Genomic DNA, 15,423 nt, shown 5'->3' on the forward strand with positions numbered 1-15,423 from the left:
AGCGGCCATGCTGAGGCGGTGTCCCACACAGCACAAATAGAAGGACCTACGACTAGAATATACAACTATGTACTAGGAGGCTTTGAGGAGGAGAAGGAGAAAAAAACAAAACAAAACAAAAAAACCCAAAAGATTGTCAACAAATATTGGCTCAGGTGCTAATCTTTAAAACAAAAGAAAAAAAGTGGATACTTATCTGTACTATAAACTCAAAGTAATCATACTTAAAGAAAAGTAATAATAAACTTCAGGTAATCAACACTATATCATCCCTACTTTTTAAATGATCGATTTCAGCAATATATACTGATACAGAAAATGATTAAATGGTTAATTCCTTATTTAGAGCATAAGAACCTTGCTTTTAAACAGTAATGTAATTATTTTATACATAGAGAAAACTAATTAAATCATGTAGCTAAATATAATAGAAATGATTCTTATGATGATCTGCTTCATTTCGCTGTTCAAACATAAAGTTTAAAATGCTACTTCCTCATGAGACATCTCAAGTCTCCTTTTGCGATAGTGGCAGAATTAATTGAATAAAAACTTAACCCAAACTGAAGAATCACTATAAAAACTCACGTAATCATAGAGACCCAGTTTGCCTGATCGTTAAAAAAACATATAAAATTTAGATTCAATGTGAGACTATACTATAGCTCTAGAGAAAATGATCAAATTTATAGCTTTCTCTATGAAATTACTCTAAGAATCAAAGGGACTCTATCTAGACTATTCCTTTGATTTCTGTGATCTAAGAAATTTGTATACTATTAAAAAGATTTTTAAAGTACTAAATGAGACCATTATAGTTAAGGGAAATTTATGAATAGGATAGTAATAAAGTTATAGACTAGCACACAGAAGTAAATAACATGTATCCCAGCATCATAGTCAAATGTGGATATAAATTTAACCCTAAGCTTCCTAAGGATAGAAGATAAAACATGACAGTAATAAGACTCATAGAGCCCAAAAAGATAATAAACCATGATAAACAGGCCTTAAAGGGATTTTTGTTAGTTAATGAAGGCATTTCCAACAACACACCTTGTTTTGTTACAATAGAGTGGTTCATATGATTTTTTTAAATGCTTTTCAATGCCAGTTAATGACATAAGAGTGAATCCAAATTTAATTTAAGCAAATCTGTGAGGGAATAAAAGAACATGGAACCAATCTGTCTTGGGTTAGGGGTAAACTTTAGAACATAGAAGAGTACGTGGATTGCATGCTTATCAGGCCATGTTCCATATCAAATTATTGCAACTTTCGACATTGTAACTTCGACTGGGATTGCACAGCAGAGATTTTTGAGTGTGATCTAAAATAAGAATCAAGAATGAATTTAATGGAGCCCATTAAAGACAGAGCACCTGTTTTGTCAGTCAACGGGTAAGGGTTAAGGGCCTTTAATAGAAATTAAGAAGCTGACTGAGAGTCCCAACTGAATAAATTAGATTCACTTTCCATTTGTTCAAAGGTGAGATGAGGGAAGACCTTCAAGAAATCTAGCTTTGTAAACAGTTGTGAATTATCTTCAACATGGCAGTAAATGGACTGTCATCGTAAACATTTTTTGCTGGAAAATTTATCAAAGAAAGCATTATAAGTACCTAAACACAGTCATTCAAAAATTTTGGTAAACTTTAAGCAATGCAGCTTTTTGATAGTATTCTCAAAATATGCTAGGTGCCAACTGCAACTCCAGAAAACAGCGATTATATTTGACGTATGGAATCATTGGTTACCTTTCGATTTTAATTTCAGAGTAGCTGGTTTTAGTCCATTTTTATGGCAATAAGTACTATGAAGACCAATTATCTGTGGAAGCCATTTGTAATGCATGCTTATAAAAGCAAGTCATCAGTGCAAAGAAGATGCTGACCTTGCTAATATCCATAACGGTTAAGCACATATCTATTGAATGATTAACTTAAAGTTAATAACAAGTGTTAAGGAGGGTTTAGAAGGCGAGAAGAGTGGTACAGAAATTTGAAATAAATAAATAAATAAGTAAATAAAAATAACACCTGAAAAGATGTTGTAAAATATCAGAAGACTGCTGCCATGAACCTTGACCTTGTAGTATCTCCTTAGGATGCTTCAACCAGGAATTAGGGATCCATATGGAGTTTATATTGCTCATTCAATAACCAATTCCTGACCACAGAATCAAAGGCAAGGGGAAAAAGAACCTCAATAAAACTAGATGTCTTAGGCTTTTCATTTCATATTTTCTAGAATGAGACAGAAATGATAATGATGACCATTTTGTAATAACTGAGTCTGAACCTCATCTGCCCTTCTTAGAGAACACTATCATGAGAAACTGAGACTTACAATTTTTTAAGAAGGAAATTGTTATTGAAGAATAAAAAACAAAACAAGATTATAGTATTTCTGAGAACTAACAATTTTCTTTAAACAAAAACGTAAAAATTTACAGTGGATGATGCTGTATGAACTCATTCCTGGGAAGTTAATGAGAGTTCACAAACTGGAAAGTCTGAGAGCCCATCAGTGGGAAAAGATTAAGCACTTTTGTGTGCAGAACAACTTTATTAATTTGTTTAAGGTATTAGTATTTAAATCATTAATGGCTTTAATAGTCAATGCACTTATTCCATGCTGAGAAAGTAACCTTTAATTTCTACTTAGAAGGCAGAGAGAATTTTAAAGCAAAGTGATTTAGGCTGATTTATTAACATATACAAAACCCCAAAGGCTTTAGAGAGCAGGTGTACTTAGAGAATTACAAGTAGTTCAAGTAATCCTTGATTTCTAGCGTGGAAGGTGGTGTGTGAGAGATTGGGTGGGTTGATCCTGTTAAAGAGCTGTGTTTACCAATCCAGAGAGTTTGGAATTCAAATAGGGAATTTCTGAAAATATTTTAAAATATTTAAGCAGAAAAACACTTTATTGCATTTTTGAAAGTAGATCCAGGAAGCAGTGTGGAGGATGCATTGAAAGGAGGCAATTCAGTAAGGATGCTATTAGATCAATTCTGGGGAAGAATTTGTAAGGGTGACATAGGAGACTTACAGTGAGCTAAGGAAAAGAGAAGGATTAAGTACATTAGAATAGGCTGTCTAATGATTAATTTGATATTCAAGATGAGGCATCAGCAATGATTCTTAGGCTTCTGGCTTGGGATAGTTAGGTGAAGGTTCTAGTCACTGAGATAAGACAAATAGCAAAAGGCCTATATTGGGATTTGGTGAAAAGGTGAGAATGATGAGCTCAGTGCACAGGCTCTAGAATGATACTTCTTGGGTTCCAATCCTGGATTGTCACTTCATAGCCATGTGACATGGGAGACTTACTTAACCTCTCTGTTAATGAGTTAAATTAATTCATACATATTATTACTGATAACTGCAACCCCTTCATAATCTCAACCATTACCTCACTCACTCTTGTAACCTGACACTGATAACCTTGATTCCAAAAATCTTTGATTCCAGTGTAATTCACCAGGTATTGTTCTTAACATCTGTTATTGTGCCTCACTCTTCATGTCCTTACTTCCCTCATTTCTCAGCTTAAATTCCCTGGTCAATCCTTATAGTCACTCCCCTGCATACCCTCTTAACTCCCTTGCTACTCTCTCCTTTTATCACATTGGGCAAAACAGTCTCCTTAAGACTGGGCTATGCCTATTCTACTTTTAGAGCCACAATATAACTGAGGAAACATGACCTAATGTGGTCGGAGAAATATACTCATCCAAGTTTACTGGTCTTGTTCTACATGTATGATTAAGTGACTGCTCATTATTCCCTGGCAATCATATCATATTTCTTTGATCCATGGAGCTTCCAATTTCCCAGGTGACTGTTGTGAAACTTCTTCCTAATCCTTAAACTGCTCATATGCCTTCTACAATTCTCATTCTCAGCAATGACTGAGTTTCCTACTTCTCTGAGAAAAATCAAAGTGTCATATCTTTTTTCCATTACTGCCATCTCAACACAGAAGGTAGATTATTCTCTTAAAAATGTAAGTCAGATCATTCCCTCTTCTGGTCAAAATCCTCTAATGGCTTCCAACTTCATTCAGAAGAAAAGCTAAAGATCTTTTATTGTAAGAGCTACAGTGGCCTAAATTGCCCTACACGATATGAAATCTTATGACATCTTTGACCTTCTCGTCTGTTCTTCCTCCTGCAGACTCAGGTCCAGACACTACTTCTTTTGATGCCCCTCAGATATGTTAGGTCTTGGAGTCTTTCCTTGCCCTCCCTGCTGACTACTCTGTCTGTGAAGTTCTGTCCCCAGATAGCCACATGGATGACTCCCTCAGCTCTTCACTCGACTATCTCCCTGATGAACCTTTCTTGACTGTCTCTTTTATAATTTTAGCTCCAGCATTACCTCTCTTCTTTTCCTGCTTTAAATTTAAAATACAATCAGTATTCTAATAAATAATTTACTTACTACATTGTTTCTTGCCTATTTCATCCCAATAGAACAAAAACTCTAAAAACTCTATGATTTAGCATTTTTCTGTTTCTCTCCCTACCTATAATACTATTTGGCACATACTGGACACTCAATAAATGCTTTTTAAATGAGTTAATTAATACATTTAGCATAGTAGCTGGTATAATATACATGCTCAATAAATAAAAGTTATCATTAATACATTAAATAATAATGATGCACTGGGCATGTAAAACAACACAAGACCTCCAGGTTGCAGCTTTATAGGTTTGAGATTGAAAAGAGGAAGATGAGCTTCATATAAATTAACATGGTAATGAAATCAACTAAGTAAACAAGATCTCACTGGGAAGAATGTTAAGAGTGGAAAGCTGTGACATGTGAGGGCAGAGCACAGGGTTGCACCAATGTGGGGCAGGTTGAAGTCGCGAAAAGCCAGGAAAGATGCTAAAAGGAAGTATCCAGAGAAACAGCAGAAAGATCAGGAGAATGTGCTATAATGGAAGTCAATGAAAGGTAGACATTTGTGAAGGATGAGGTAGTCAATAGTGCCTAATATTTCAGAGAGATAGCGCTGAGGAAATGATAAAACAGCAAACGTTGAGATTCAAATGATTAAAACTGAAGGAAGATTTAATGATTGAAAATAAATCTTCAGACTCAAAAGTGTCTAAAAAAGCAACGAAAGGGTTTGCAAGATTGTTAGAAGGCAAGAATATTCATGTAACATATGTTCTTTACCTTTGATTTTCTCAAAGAAAGAAAGGATAGAAAATAAAAAGAATCTATCTCATGTTTGACCTTATGTGACCAGAGGTTGTCATAAGTAGTCCCCTGACTCACTGAATTGAGATAGGTTTACACAGACTGCTGGATGGCAGGATGACACAATAGATTTCTTCTTAGAGTTAAAATCTGAGATCAAGGATGCATCTAAACCAATAAAATTACTATACTTTTTAAAAAGAATGAAATTATGTAAAAATCCTACAAGTCCTTTCTCTTTAAGAATAAAAATAATACCAAAATTCATCTAAAAGGTAAAGTATTTTTATATGGCTCTCATTATTTTTAATTAAGCTTATTTACTACAGGATGTCTAATAAATCTTACCTGAAGAAAGGAAATTTAGAGCTAGCTATTGCTATAACCAGCAATGTGGAGGTATTTTCTTTGGCTCTATATTTGTAGTTTGAGGAAATGGAGGATTTTAAATAATTTTTTAAATAAAGGCATTTAAAATACAACCAGTATTTTACAGATAATTACAAAATGAATCATAAGTGGGTGCAAATTGAGTAATTTGATTAATTTCTAAGTTGACCTTTAGAAAAGTATTTGTCTAACATTTCTTAGTTGTTGTATTTTTATTATATCAAACTGAAGTTCCAGCCACTTAATTTCCATGTTGTTTTTAAAAATGAGAACTGCATTATGGATATAAAATAGTTTGTTTTATCAAATAACCGTTTCACTTTAGAAACAATTTGAATTTTGAAATGTAATATGAATATTATCTTTGAATATGGGTTTCTCTTTCAAACAAGGTTTGCTTTTTTCAGGGTTACCTTACTCATGCATTCTTCACCTGTATATTTATCGAATTAAGGAATTATTTTGCAGGTACTTAAATTTATTGGTCACTAATAAAAAATAAAATACACCTAATGGCAGTGCACAGCTTTCTTCAAGGTATGTGTCCTCCTTATAGGTAGCCTCTGACCTAGATAAGAGACCTCAACATTGCAGATATATAATGTGCCTCCCCAGCAAAATTGCCCAGAAGAATAACTTCATTATTCTGGGAAGGTAGATCTATAAAACATGTAAAACGTAGCAGTATTCTGTCTATATGATTTCTGGTAAGTCCAGCATGACTAAGTGATGAAACCTGAGTCAGCTTCAGTTAGAGCATACCTTACTAAAACAGTTACTATGCCATGAAGGAAAAGGAAATATAGTGGGCCAAGGTGTCTCTTCTCTGAAGCAATGAGGTATTTTAGGTCTATAGAGTTCTGCCTCGATCAATGGAAAATTTGCTTTAGAAGCATTTACCGGTACAGTGTACCAGTAAGTCACAGAAACCCCAATTTTGCAGAATGATGAGAAGGAAAAACTCACCAGTACCACTGGACAGATTGTTGTGGGTGGTAAAATATGGTCCTTCAAAGGTCCACAGTCACATTCAGGTTTTAGATGAGAAGCACATTTATTATGCAGCTAGGAAAGGAGAAAGAGGACACTATCAAATTTTGCATGACAACAGCAAACATGGGCCAGATTATATTTCAACTGAGATACAGCAAATACATTAAAACGACAATAAAAGAATTACAAGAACAAACAAACAGGATCATAAAGGGATTCATATTACATTTGCTGTTATATATCTACCTTAAATAAACCATTTAGTAACTTCCATGACCCAACCTATATATTTTCTAATTCTCAGAACTGTTTATATAAAAAACGTACTTCAGATTTTACACCAAAAAAGCTTGATTTCTTTGACAAATATACATTATTGTCCATTACAGTCCAATTCACATTATTGTCCTTTGCTTATCTGTTAGCATAATCTTGAAACCACTGTGTACTGTAGATGCTTTTTTTTTTTGACCCTCCTGTTTTCTCAAAGTCATTCCAAAGTGCACAGCTCAGTATGGGGCATAATTGATCCCATCATTAGTTTTAACTTTGTAATTCAATATGTAAATGTAACCAGAGATTCATCTCAGTAGGAGCAGGATATAAATATAAGAAGATGATTATGATTATAAAAATTTATCTTTATATTATATTTATCAGCTCTACATTGTTACTGTATAATCATAAGATATGTGATTTAATTTTCAACATGTATGAACCTAAACCGATATTTTTATCAACGCTGGACACAAGTTTAAAGTAAAATGTTACAACATACTGCATTAAATAGTGATTTTTTAAATTGAGATGATAGTTTTTATTGAAATCATACAGATTTGCTAAAGTTATAGTTGTTTAAAGGGATTTCTCCCTCCCTTAGTCCATATCAATTTAATATGAAATACTTTAGAAAAATTATGCATGTTAATAAAATAACATATCTGTTTCAAAAAAAAGAAGGAGCTGCATCATTTTTCAGTTTTGAACCAAAAGCCACCCCATTTAAGTCATGGTTACATTCTTCCACAACAAACTTACCTTCGTAACAGTTAATTAGCAAGCAAGCATAGGAGAACTCTACTAAAGAAGTATTTCTGCTGTCCTTGAATCTAAAACATCTGTCGTGCTAACTCCCTACGTTGGAGTTAAGGCTACTTGTACTGTAATTAATGCACATTAGGCCACATTACAGAAACAAAAGTACCTTTACACACTCATCCATAATTAGCAGGTCTGCTTCTCAGGGGCATGTAAACTCTTTATAAAAAAGGAGTTTAATCTTCTTATCAGACACTGCTGATCTTTGTCAAGAGGCAAGAGATACTGAAGATAAAGAAGCAGTTGAAGCCACATGCAAAACAGAACTAAATAAATGAATACTCTGATTTGGCAAATGTAAATGCATAGTTTCCTCAAAATAAAATTAGTGACTGATTTAAATATATTATTAACTTATTGGACACGGTCAATTTTCTTAGAATAAATCACGGCTCTGGAATTTTGGATTTAGAGATAATGGATTATCAAGTGTTGGGTTGAACTGGGTCCACAAAAGTTATTTTGAAGTCCTACCTCCTGGTCCCTGTGAATGTGAACTTATTTGGAAATAAGATCTTTGCAAAAGTATTCAAGTTCAGACAAAGTTATACTGCATTAGGTTGGGCCCCAATCTAATGATTGGTGTCCTTATGAGAGGAGAGAAATCTGGGGGCTGGCCCCATGGCCGAGAGGTTAAGTTCACACGCTCTGCTTCAGTGGCCCAAGGTTTGGCCAGATCAGATCCTGAGCACAGACCCAGCACCACTCATCAGGCCATGCTGAGGTGGCGTCCCACATAGCGCCACTAAAAGGACCTACAGCTAGAATATACAAGTACGTACTGGGGGGGCTTTGGGGAGAAGAAGAAAAAACAATTGGCAATAGATATTAGCTCAGGGCCAATCTTAAAAAAAAAAAGAAGAGAGAGACCTGCAGACAGACACGGAGAGAATAAGACCCTGTGACAACAGAGGCAGAAATCTGGAGGTGCAGTTGAAGCAAGGAACACCAAGGATTGCCAGCAGCCACCAGAAGCTAGGAAGAGGCAAGGAAATACTCTCCCCTACAGCCTTCAGAGGGAGCACGGCCCTGCCGACATCTTGATTTTTGGATTTCTAACCTCCAGAACTCTGAAAGAATAAATTTCTGTTGTTTTCAGCCACCTATTTTGCGGTGCTTTGTTATGACAACCATGGGAAACGAATACACCAATCACCATGAAAACTGAACCAAAACCAAAGACAGACTATGTGTCTTAAGACTTTTCTGTGCCACGGGGTCACAGAGAAAAAGCTTTTGCTTTTTGGTCCCACACAACCTTTTTAAAACTGAGAATGCAGACTCTAAGAAGCCTCTACACATAGCAAGAGCCCAGATAAAAATCCCTGGGTGCACAGAGTGAGAAAGCACTGAATTTACTATTGCCTGCAGTTTGGAAAGCCTCGCATGTGACTTTAAAGGACAGGAAGGCAGGGCGCTCTTGCCAGCACTGACCACAGATGCTCAGTTTGAGGCCCCAGCCGCCTCCAGGCCTCCATTCCATGTGTTTCTAACAATTTGCAACTGATATGGTAAGGGATGACTAATCTCTCACTATAGTTATTTGAGGGTTACCAGATGTAAAAAGAGATGGCAACAATAAAATGAATTTAATGACAGTTTTCTGGCCTTTAGGCTAGTTTCTCAGCCAAAAAGAAACAACAGAGGACTCAGGGAGAATCAGAATTGATGAGCTGAAGAGAGTGTGTGTGTAGGGGTAACTCTTCTTATTGAGGTCTGAGGGTTTCAGAGTATAGGTACCGGCAACTTGTCCCATAAAATACTGATTTCTTCAGAGCTAAATAAAACTAGCAGGGGATTTTCCAATTCGATTGCCATGTGGCCCATGTCTCTGAGTTTTGTGTAGGCAGCTGCAAGGCAGAGTCCTACAGGAAGATATGCATGTAGCAGGGTCTGTAGGAAGGTCGGTAACCATATCATCCTCAGAGATACAGGGACACACAGTGCAAGAAAATTCTCCTATCCAAGAAGTCTATATTAACTGATACTGAGCAAGGATGCCTTAGACTTTTGCTAAGACTGGAATCAGGCAGCTGCAAAATATATTTGAGTGGCCATCAACCTCATGACATTGTTTATAGAAAGAAGTGTCAAAGTTGAGGACGTCATGTTGGAACTACTGATCAGTCTAGAAACTGTGAGTCAAATTTGTATAGCAGGCCTGGTTTATTCACCATACTGCTCAGAAATATAGTTGAGGACAAAAATATAAAATGTGAAAGACAATGAGAAAATACTCATAGTGCTCAGGACAATTTATCAAGATTAAAAGTGAAAATTATGTTTGCTGTGACTCTAAAACTGCCCTAAAAATAAAGTTTATTTTAAAAAAAGCAATATTAACAAAATAGAAACCGTGTAATAGAATTTAACAGCCCCTGCCACCCCTCAAAATATCTTAGGTTACTGGTAATATTGTTTCCTGATCAAGTGCTGATTACTTGTGTGTTCATTTGCGCAAAACTCATTGAGCTCTTCCCTTAGGACATTTATACTTTTATGCATGTATACTTTTCAATAAAACTTTAAAAAGGAAGAAAAAGTGAACATAATCAGCAATAAAAAAAAGTTGCTTAAACCTGACATTTTAGAGACAAGGATATAAGAATAAGACACAGCTGAGTCCTTCTCAATGTCAGTAAGATGTTGAAGGCTGATAATTGTCTTAAAGTTAACTCAGATCCCAAGTTAGTGCAGGCATAAATACGAAGATCCTCATCAAGAATAGAAATAAACTAGAGCATTGATGAATCCTGCTTCCTCAGTAAAGTGGCCAATGGAGCCCCAGAGAAAAGGAATTGTTACCTTTTTTAAAATGTTTTCATTTTTGTTCACAGTTATCTTTGTATTTTTTAAGGATAAGGCATAGAGATCCTTGGGTCATTAATGTATTATATGTACAGAAATTCTCATTCGTGTTAAGGGAATCAGTCCTGTATCTAGGAAACTCATAAAATATGAATCAGATTTTCCTGGAAGCAAATTAAACACTTGGAAATAATTTCAGAGTGTATGGCAATTTCCAACAGCACCTAATTTAGAGCCAGATCTATGTTTATTGGAAAAAGCTATCTCAAGTTAGGAAGGAAAAGAAAACATGTGAGTGTGTGTGCGCGCATGTGTGTATATTTATGTATAGAGTTGAGAAAAGAGTGGGGATTTTGTACTGAGAAGCAAGCAATGGAATCTAAGAATATAAAAGGAGGAAAACTACAAAATAAATTTTCATAAGAATTTGGAGAAAAAAAAAGAGGCCCTTCTTCTTTTTAAAAAAAAAAAAAAGATTGGCACCTGAGCTAACATCTGCTGCCAATCTTCCTTTTTTCTTCTTCTTCTTCTCCCCAAAGCCCCCCCAGTACATAGTTATACATTCTAGTTGTGAGTGCTTCTGTTTGTGCTATGTGGGACACCATCTCAACATAGTCTGATGAGTGGTGCAATGTCCGCACCCAGGATCCAAACCAGCAAAACCCTGGGCCACCAAAGCGGAGCGCGCGCACTTAACCACTTGGCTGTGGGATGGCCCCAGAAGTCATTCTTCTAAAACAAACAAACAAAACCAAATTAAATGGCCTGATTTAGAGGAACATTTGTTAGTTTACACATCCTTTTGTCTCTAACATTTTACATTTTCAGGGTGTTGCCTTCATGCTGGCGTAAATTTACCAAAGATAAACTTTCTATTCGAAAGGCATCAAAAACGTTTAAACACTACTGTTAGGAGCTTAATATTTTAATAAAAATAGTAGCCTTGCTTGATACTAAAAGTAAATAATTCATAGCCATAATATAGTCTTTCTTTTGTCAAAAGAAACATATCACCCTCCTGTCTTGGTGAGTCCTGCCTGATCAGGGACAATTTACTACAACCAGGAGCAAATTACAACACGTTTTAAATAGAATGTTAAGGAAACACACTCACAGCAGAAAGGAACAGGTAGAAACAGTGGGGTCTAAGGATCAGGGAGTGTAAGCAAGAGAAGGAACAGAGAACCAATGAGGATATTGAGCCTGGCTGAAAGGACTGAATTATAAACCACAGGAATATGGTTACCTAAATGTTACAAGATAGTTTACACTGTTCTTATTTAGGATTTTTCTGTTTTTATTTTTTTAAGTGGTTAAATTCACAAAAGGAGACAAAGCTCAGTTCTAAGATCTTAACTTCATACCTACAAGATGACAAAATAGTATATTAAGAAGCCACAACATTGACTAAAAAAGGGGTGTTAAAATGGGCTTTTAATCTAACTATTTGTCTAAACTTGCTTGTGTATCTGATGCAGATGTGAATATTACAGGATGATTTTTTAAAATAGAATTTTAAAATTCAATATTTAACCGTAAGAAGAGTAGTGTCACAGTCATCAAAATGAACTGATTGAGGACCTCCCCTAAACTCAGCACTCCCTCGAGAACGTTGGGCAATGAGAAAACAAATGTGTATGTTGGATCTGGAGCTGGATCAGATTGTAGTCTAGCAGTGTAGACGACATTAGCATATAGACATGAACCCTCACTGAAGAGCATTTCAGTCTTTCCTTGTGGTGTGGAGCAAAAGTACAGAAAGTATTCAGAAAAAGGAAATATTAGTGTCAAGGAAGATTTCAAGGAAGATATGGAACTTAATTTGGTTCTTGAGGTGTGGTTAGAATTTAAAGTGGGTACATTAAGGGAACAGAATGAGTAAAATGATGGGGAACAGGTAAGCATGGCCCTCCTAGGGTACTGCCAACAGATATGCACAGCTCCAGCAGGGGCTTGCATATTGGGAAATATTATATACTTCATGGGCTGAGGTTTGGGTCTGATATTTGAGGAACTGAAAACCAGGTCGGGGTAGGAGGAGGTGAAGGATGCATTTATTATCACAGAACTATTATAAGTTGCTGAAGGTGCCATATGACAACAAACGAGTATTTTCAGAAGATGATTCTGGAGGTGGTTTGCAGGCTGCATTATAGGAAAAGTACCTTCTGTTAGGGAGATAAGCCAAGAGATTCTGACTCTAATCTAGTTAAGAGGTGCTAAGAGCTTGCACTTGGGCTGTGAACGGTGGAGACAAAAACTCAAATCTGAGAGAGATATTTTAAGGAGGAAATCTCATGGCTCAGTGATAGGTTGAATATATGAGATAAAGGTAAAAGAAAAGAATAAAAGAAACTGACTTCTCACTCTATTTCCAATGACTGCAAGCATGATGACACCATGTCTGATAGAAAAGATAAAGTTGGAATAATTGCTCTTTGTGAATACAAATACATCAGCTTAGTCTAGGATTGAGTGAAATTCAGGACCACATGGTTCCGGATGCTTTTAGAACATGCAGGTTCCATTCTGACTTAGACAGGGCAACTACAGATCCTTCCAGAGATGACAGAGAGACAGCATGAGTAATATTCATGGAGTGCCCTCTGCGAGCCAGGGGTGGGGTTTTGTGCCCCCACGTGATATTTTACCTAGTTTTCACTCTGCTAATAATCGTCAATTACTGAGCACTCACTATAGAAGAGGTCCTGCTCTAAACACATCTACCCCAAATTTTTTTTCACTCATTCATTTAATTCTTATAACAATCCTACAAGACAGGTATCATTAACTCCATTTTACAAATGAGAAAACTGACCCAAGTTTGCACAACTACTATCTCAGTTGTTGGACACACACCATTTTAAGAATCTGGTCAGTCTGGCTTATAAGACTCAAGCTGCTTCCAAAAGTAATATATAAAAGGAAGTAATGGAATTTGGAGAAATCCCTGAAATGAAGCCAAATTTCATTCCCTTCGTTTCTCTCTGTGATGTATTCCTCTCAAACTCCATTCAGATAGGCCTTCCTAACGCTCAACATTGATGGTGCCATATCCCATGGCTTTTACAGCTCTGCTAGCTCTTTGCTATATTAGTAGTACTTTCTGGGAAGCAGAAGGATATAAAGTAGATTCAGTTTGTTTAAAGGCAATCAGCGGTAGGTACGCCTCAGTGAAGAGCAAATTAGATTTTCACCAAAATTTTCATACAGTGGTTCAAGAAGAAGCTATAGATTATACTAAATACATAAATGTCCTGAGGTAAATAAATTCTGTTTAACCTAAGCACAAAATCAATAAATTAATAAACGTGCCCTTATAATTGCTTTAAATAAAAAAATCTAAAGTGCACAGAGGCTGAAGTTACTTTTGAGAAGGTTATACATTCTTCTCGATATATGCAAACTTTGTGCAAGTCTTGTTTCATGAACCAAATAATCACGGGACCCCTGGAGATCATGGTTTATGGCAAATAAGGCTGAGGTTGGCCAGAAGCCTCAGGACTTGGAAGAGCTTCATAAGAGGGCCACCGTTTTGTTCTGACTCTGCCTTAAACCCCTCAGCGCTCTCCGATTAGCCTTTCTTCCTAAGTAGGACTCAGGGATTTAAAGACATTTGTAGATTATACTGTATTCTGCCAGCGACAAATAGAATCATCTTCATGTACACATTGATCTTTAGTTAAGAATAAGATGTTAGGGGCATATTGTTTGAACTGATTTGGACATGAAATCCTTAGATTTTGAAGAGCATAGTTTATTCAGAGGTAGTACCATCTTTCCTGTAAAAGGAGGGGCCTACATTTCTTGCAAGCCTAGGGCCAGGTTCGAGACCAAATATAAATGTTTAACTGGGTAAGTAGTTGGACTAGAAATGTAGATTTTGGAGACACAGATGACAGGAATCATTAAAACAAAAGAAAGAAAACCAGAAAAACAAAGTGGAATATAAAACAAGAAAAGAATTTCAGGATGCTTTGAGTACCAATAAGAGACCACTAGCAATGGTAGCTTGAAGGAGAGTGATTCCCACAGAATGGAAAGGGCAAAAGATATACTTCATGAAGATTAAATGGGGAAAGGAGGAGAGGAGTCAAATCAAGAAAATTCTAAAAGCTCTAAAGGCTTTTGTATTAGGAGAGTCAGCAATATATACTTTTAGAGTGTTCAAGCTAAGCATGCATTTAAAACACATTGGTTTGATTTCAAGAAATAAACAAAAAGAAGAGAAAAATAATAAACCTAAGTTATTACATTTGAAATTTATGAAGAATGGGAAATTAACTTGAAATAAAAAAGAAATAAAATTCTGATATTCTCTAAATTCAGTTCATATTCAAGATGTAGCTAATGAAAGATGCATTATATGGAGAAAAGAAGAGGAGCAGGCTCCTACAAGATCTGAAACAAAAACTGCATATTTTTATAGATGCTTCGCAGAAGAAAACTAATAGTTTTTAATGTGCATGAATTTTTTTAAAAAATGAAATAGTTGTGGTCTTCTTAAAACTTAGAACTCAATATGACTAAGTAATTCATGTGTGTAATTTAAATCATTGTTAGAAATTTTATTATAATAACCAAACACTTCAAAAAAAAGAAAACTGTCTTTCATAATTGAGGAAATTTCAAATGTAAATATAGTTTGGGTAATAGCTGAAAATGACTGAAGAAAATGTGTTCATTTAAAAAAAGTACTTAATTGTATTTTTGAAATGCAAGTCACAGTTTGTTTTTCTCATTATCCTGTGTATATGTCTGTGTCTTTAAGAGAGAATTTTTAATGGTGGTGGCAGGGTTTGAGGGGCACTACAGAGAAACTTATTTGTTTAAGTGAATCAGTGCTCTCTACTGTTTCATTCCCACAAAAGCAAGAACAATTTGTCCTCTAACAGGAGGACTCATATACTAGCTGGAG

The 15,423-nt window shown here is 35.7% G+C and overlaps 1 protein-coding gene across 6 annotated transcripts in view; it reads right to left on the reverse strand.

Annotated features, from left to right (window-relative positions):
* Window positions 1–15,423, reverse strand: part of DGKB (diacylglycerol kinase beta) — a 685,277-nt gene that overhangs the window by 458,213 nt on the left and 211,641 nt on the right. For all 6 annotated transcript variants that reach the window (XM_044766591.2, XM_070509328.1, XM_070509320.1 and 3 more), the window contains one exon: window positions 6,573–6,671. In XM_044766591.2, coding sequence (XP_044622526.1) covers window positions 6,573–6,671 — 99 coding nt within the window. The remainder of the gene's footprint in view (window positions 1–6,572; window positions 6,672–15,423) is intronic.

This window comes from Equus asinus, chromosome 1, assembly GCF_041296235.1.
Source record: "Equus asinus isolate D_3611 breed Donkey chromosome 1, EquAss-T2T_v2, whole genome shotgun sequence".
In the NCBI taxonomy this organism is placed as follows: Eukaryota; Metazoa; Chordata; class Mammalia; order Perissodactyla; family Equidae; genus Equus; species Equus asinus.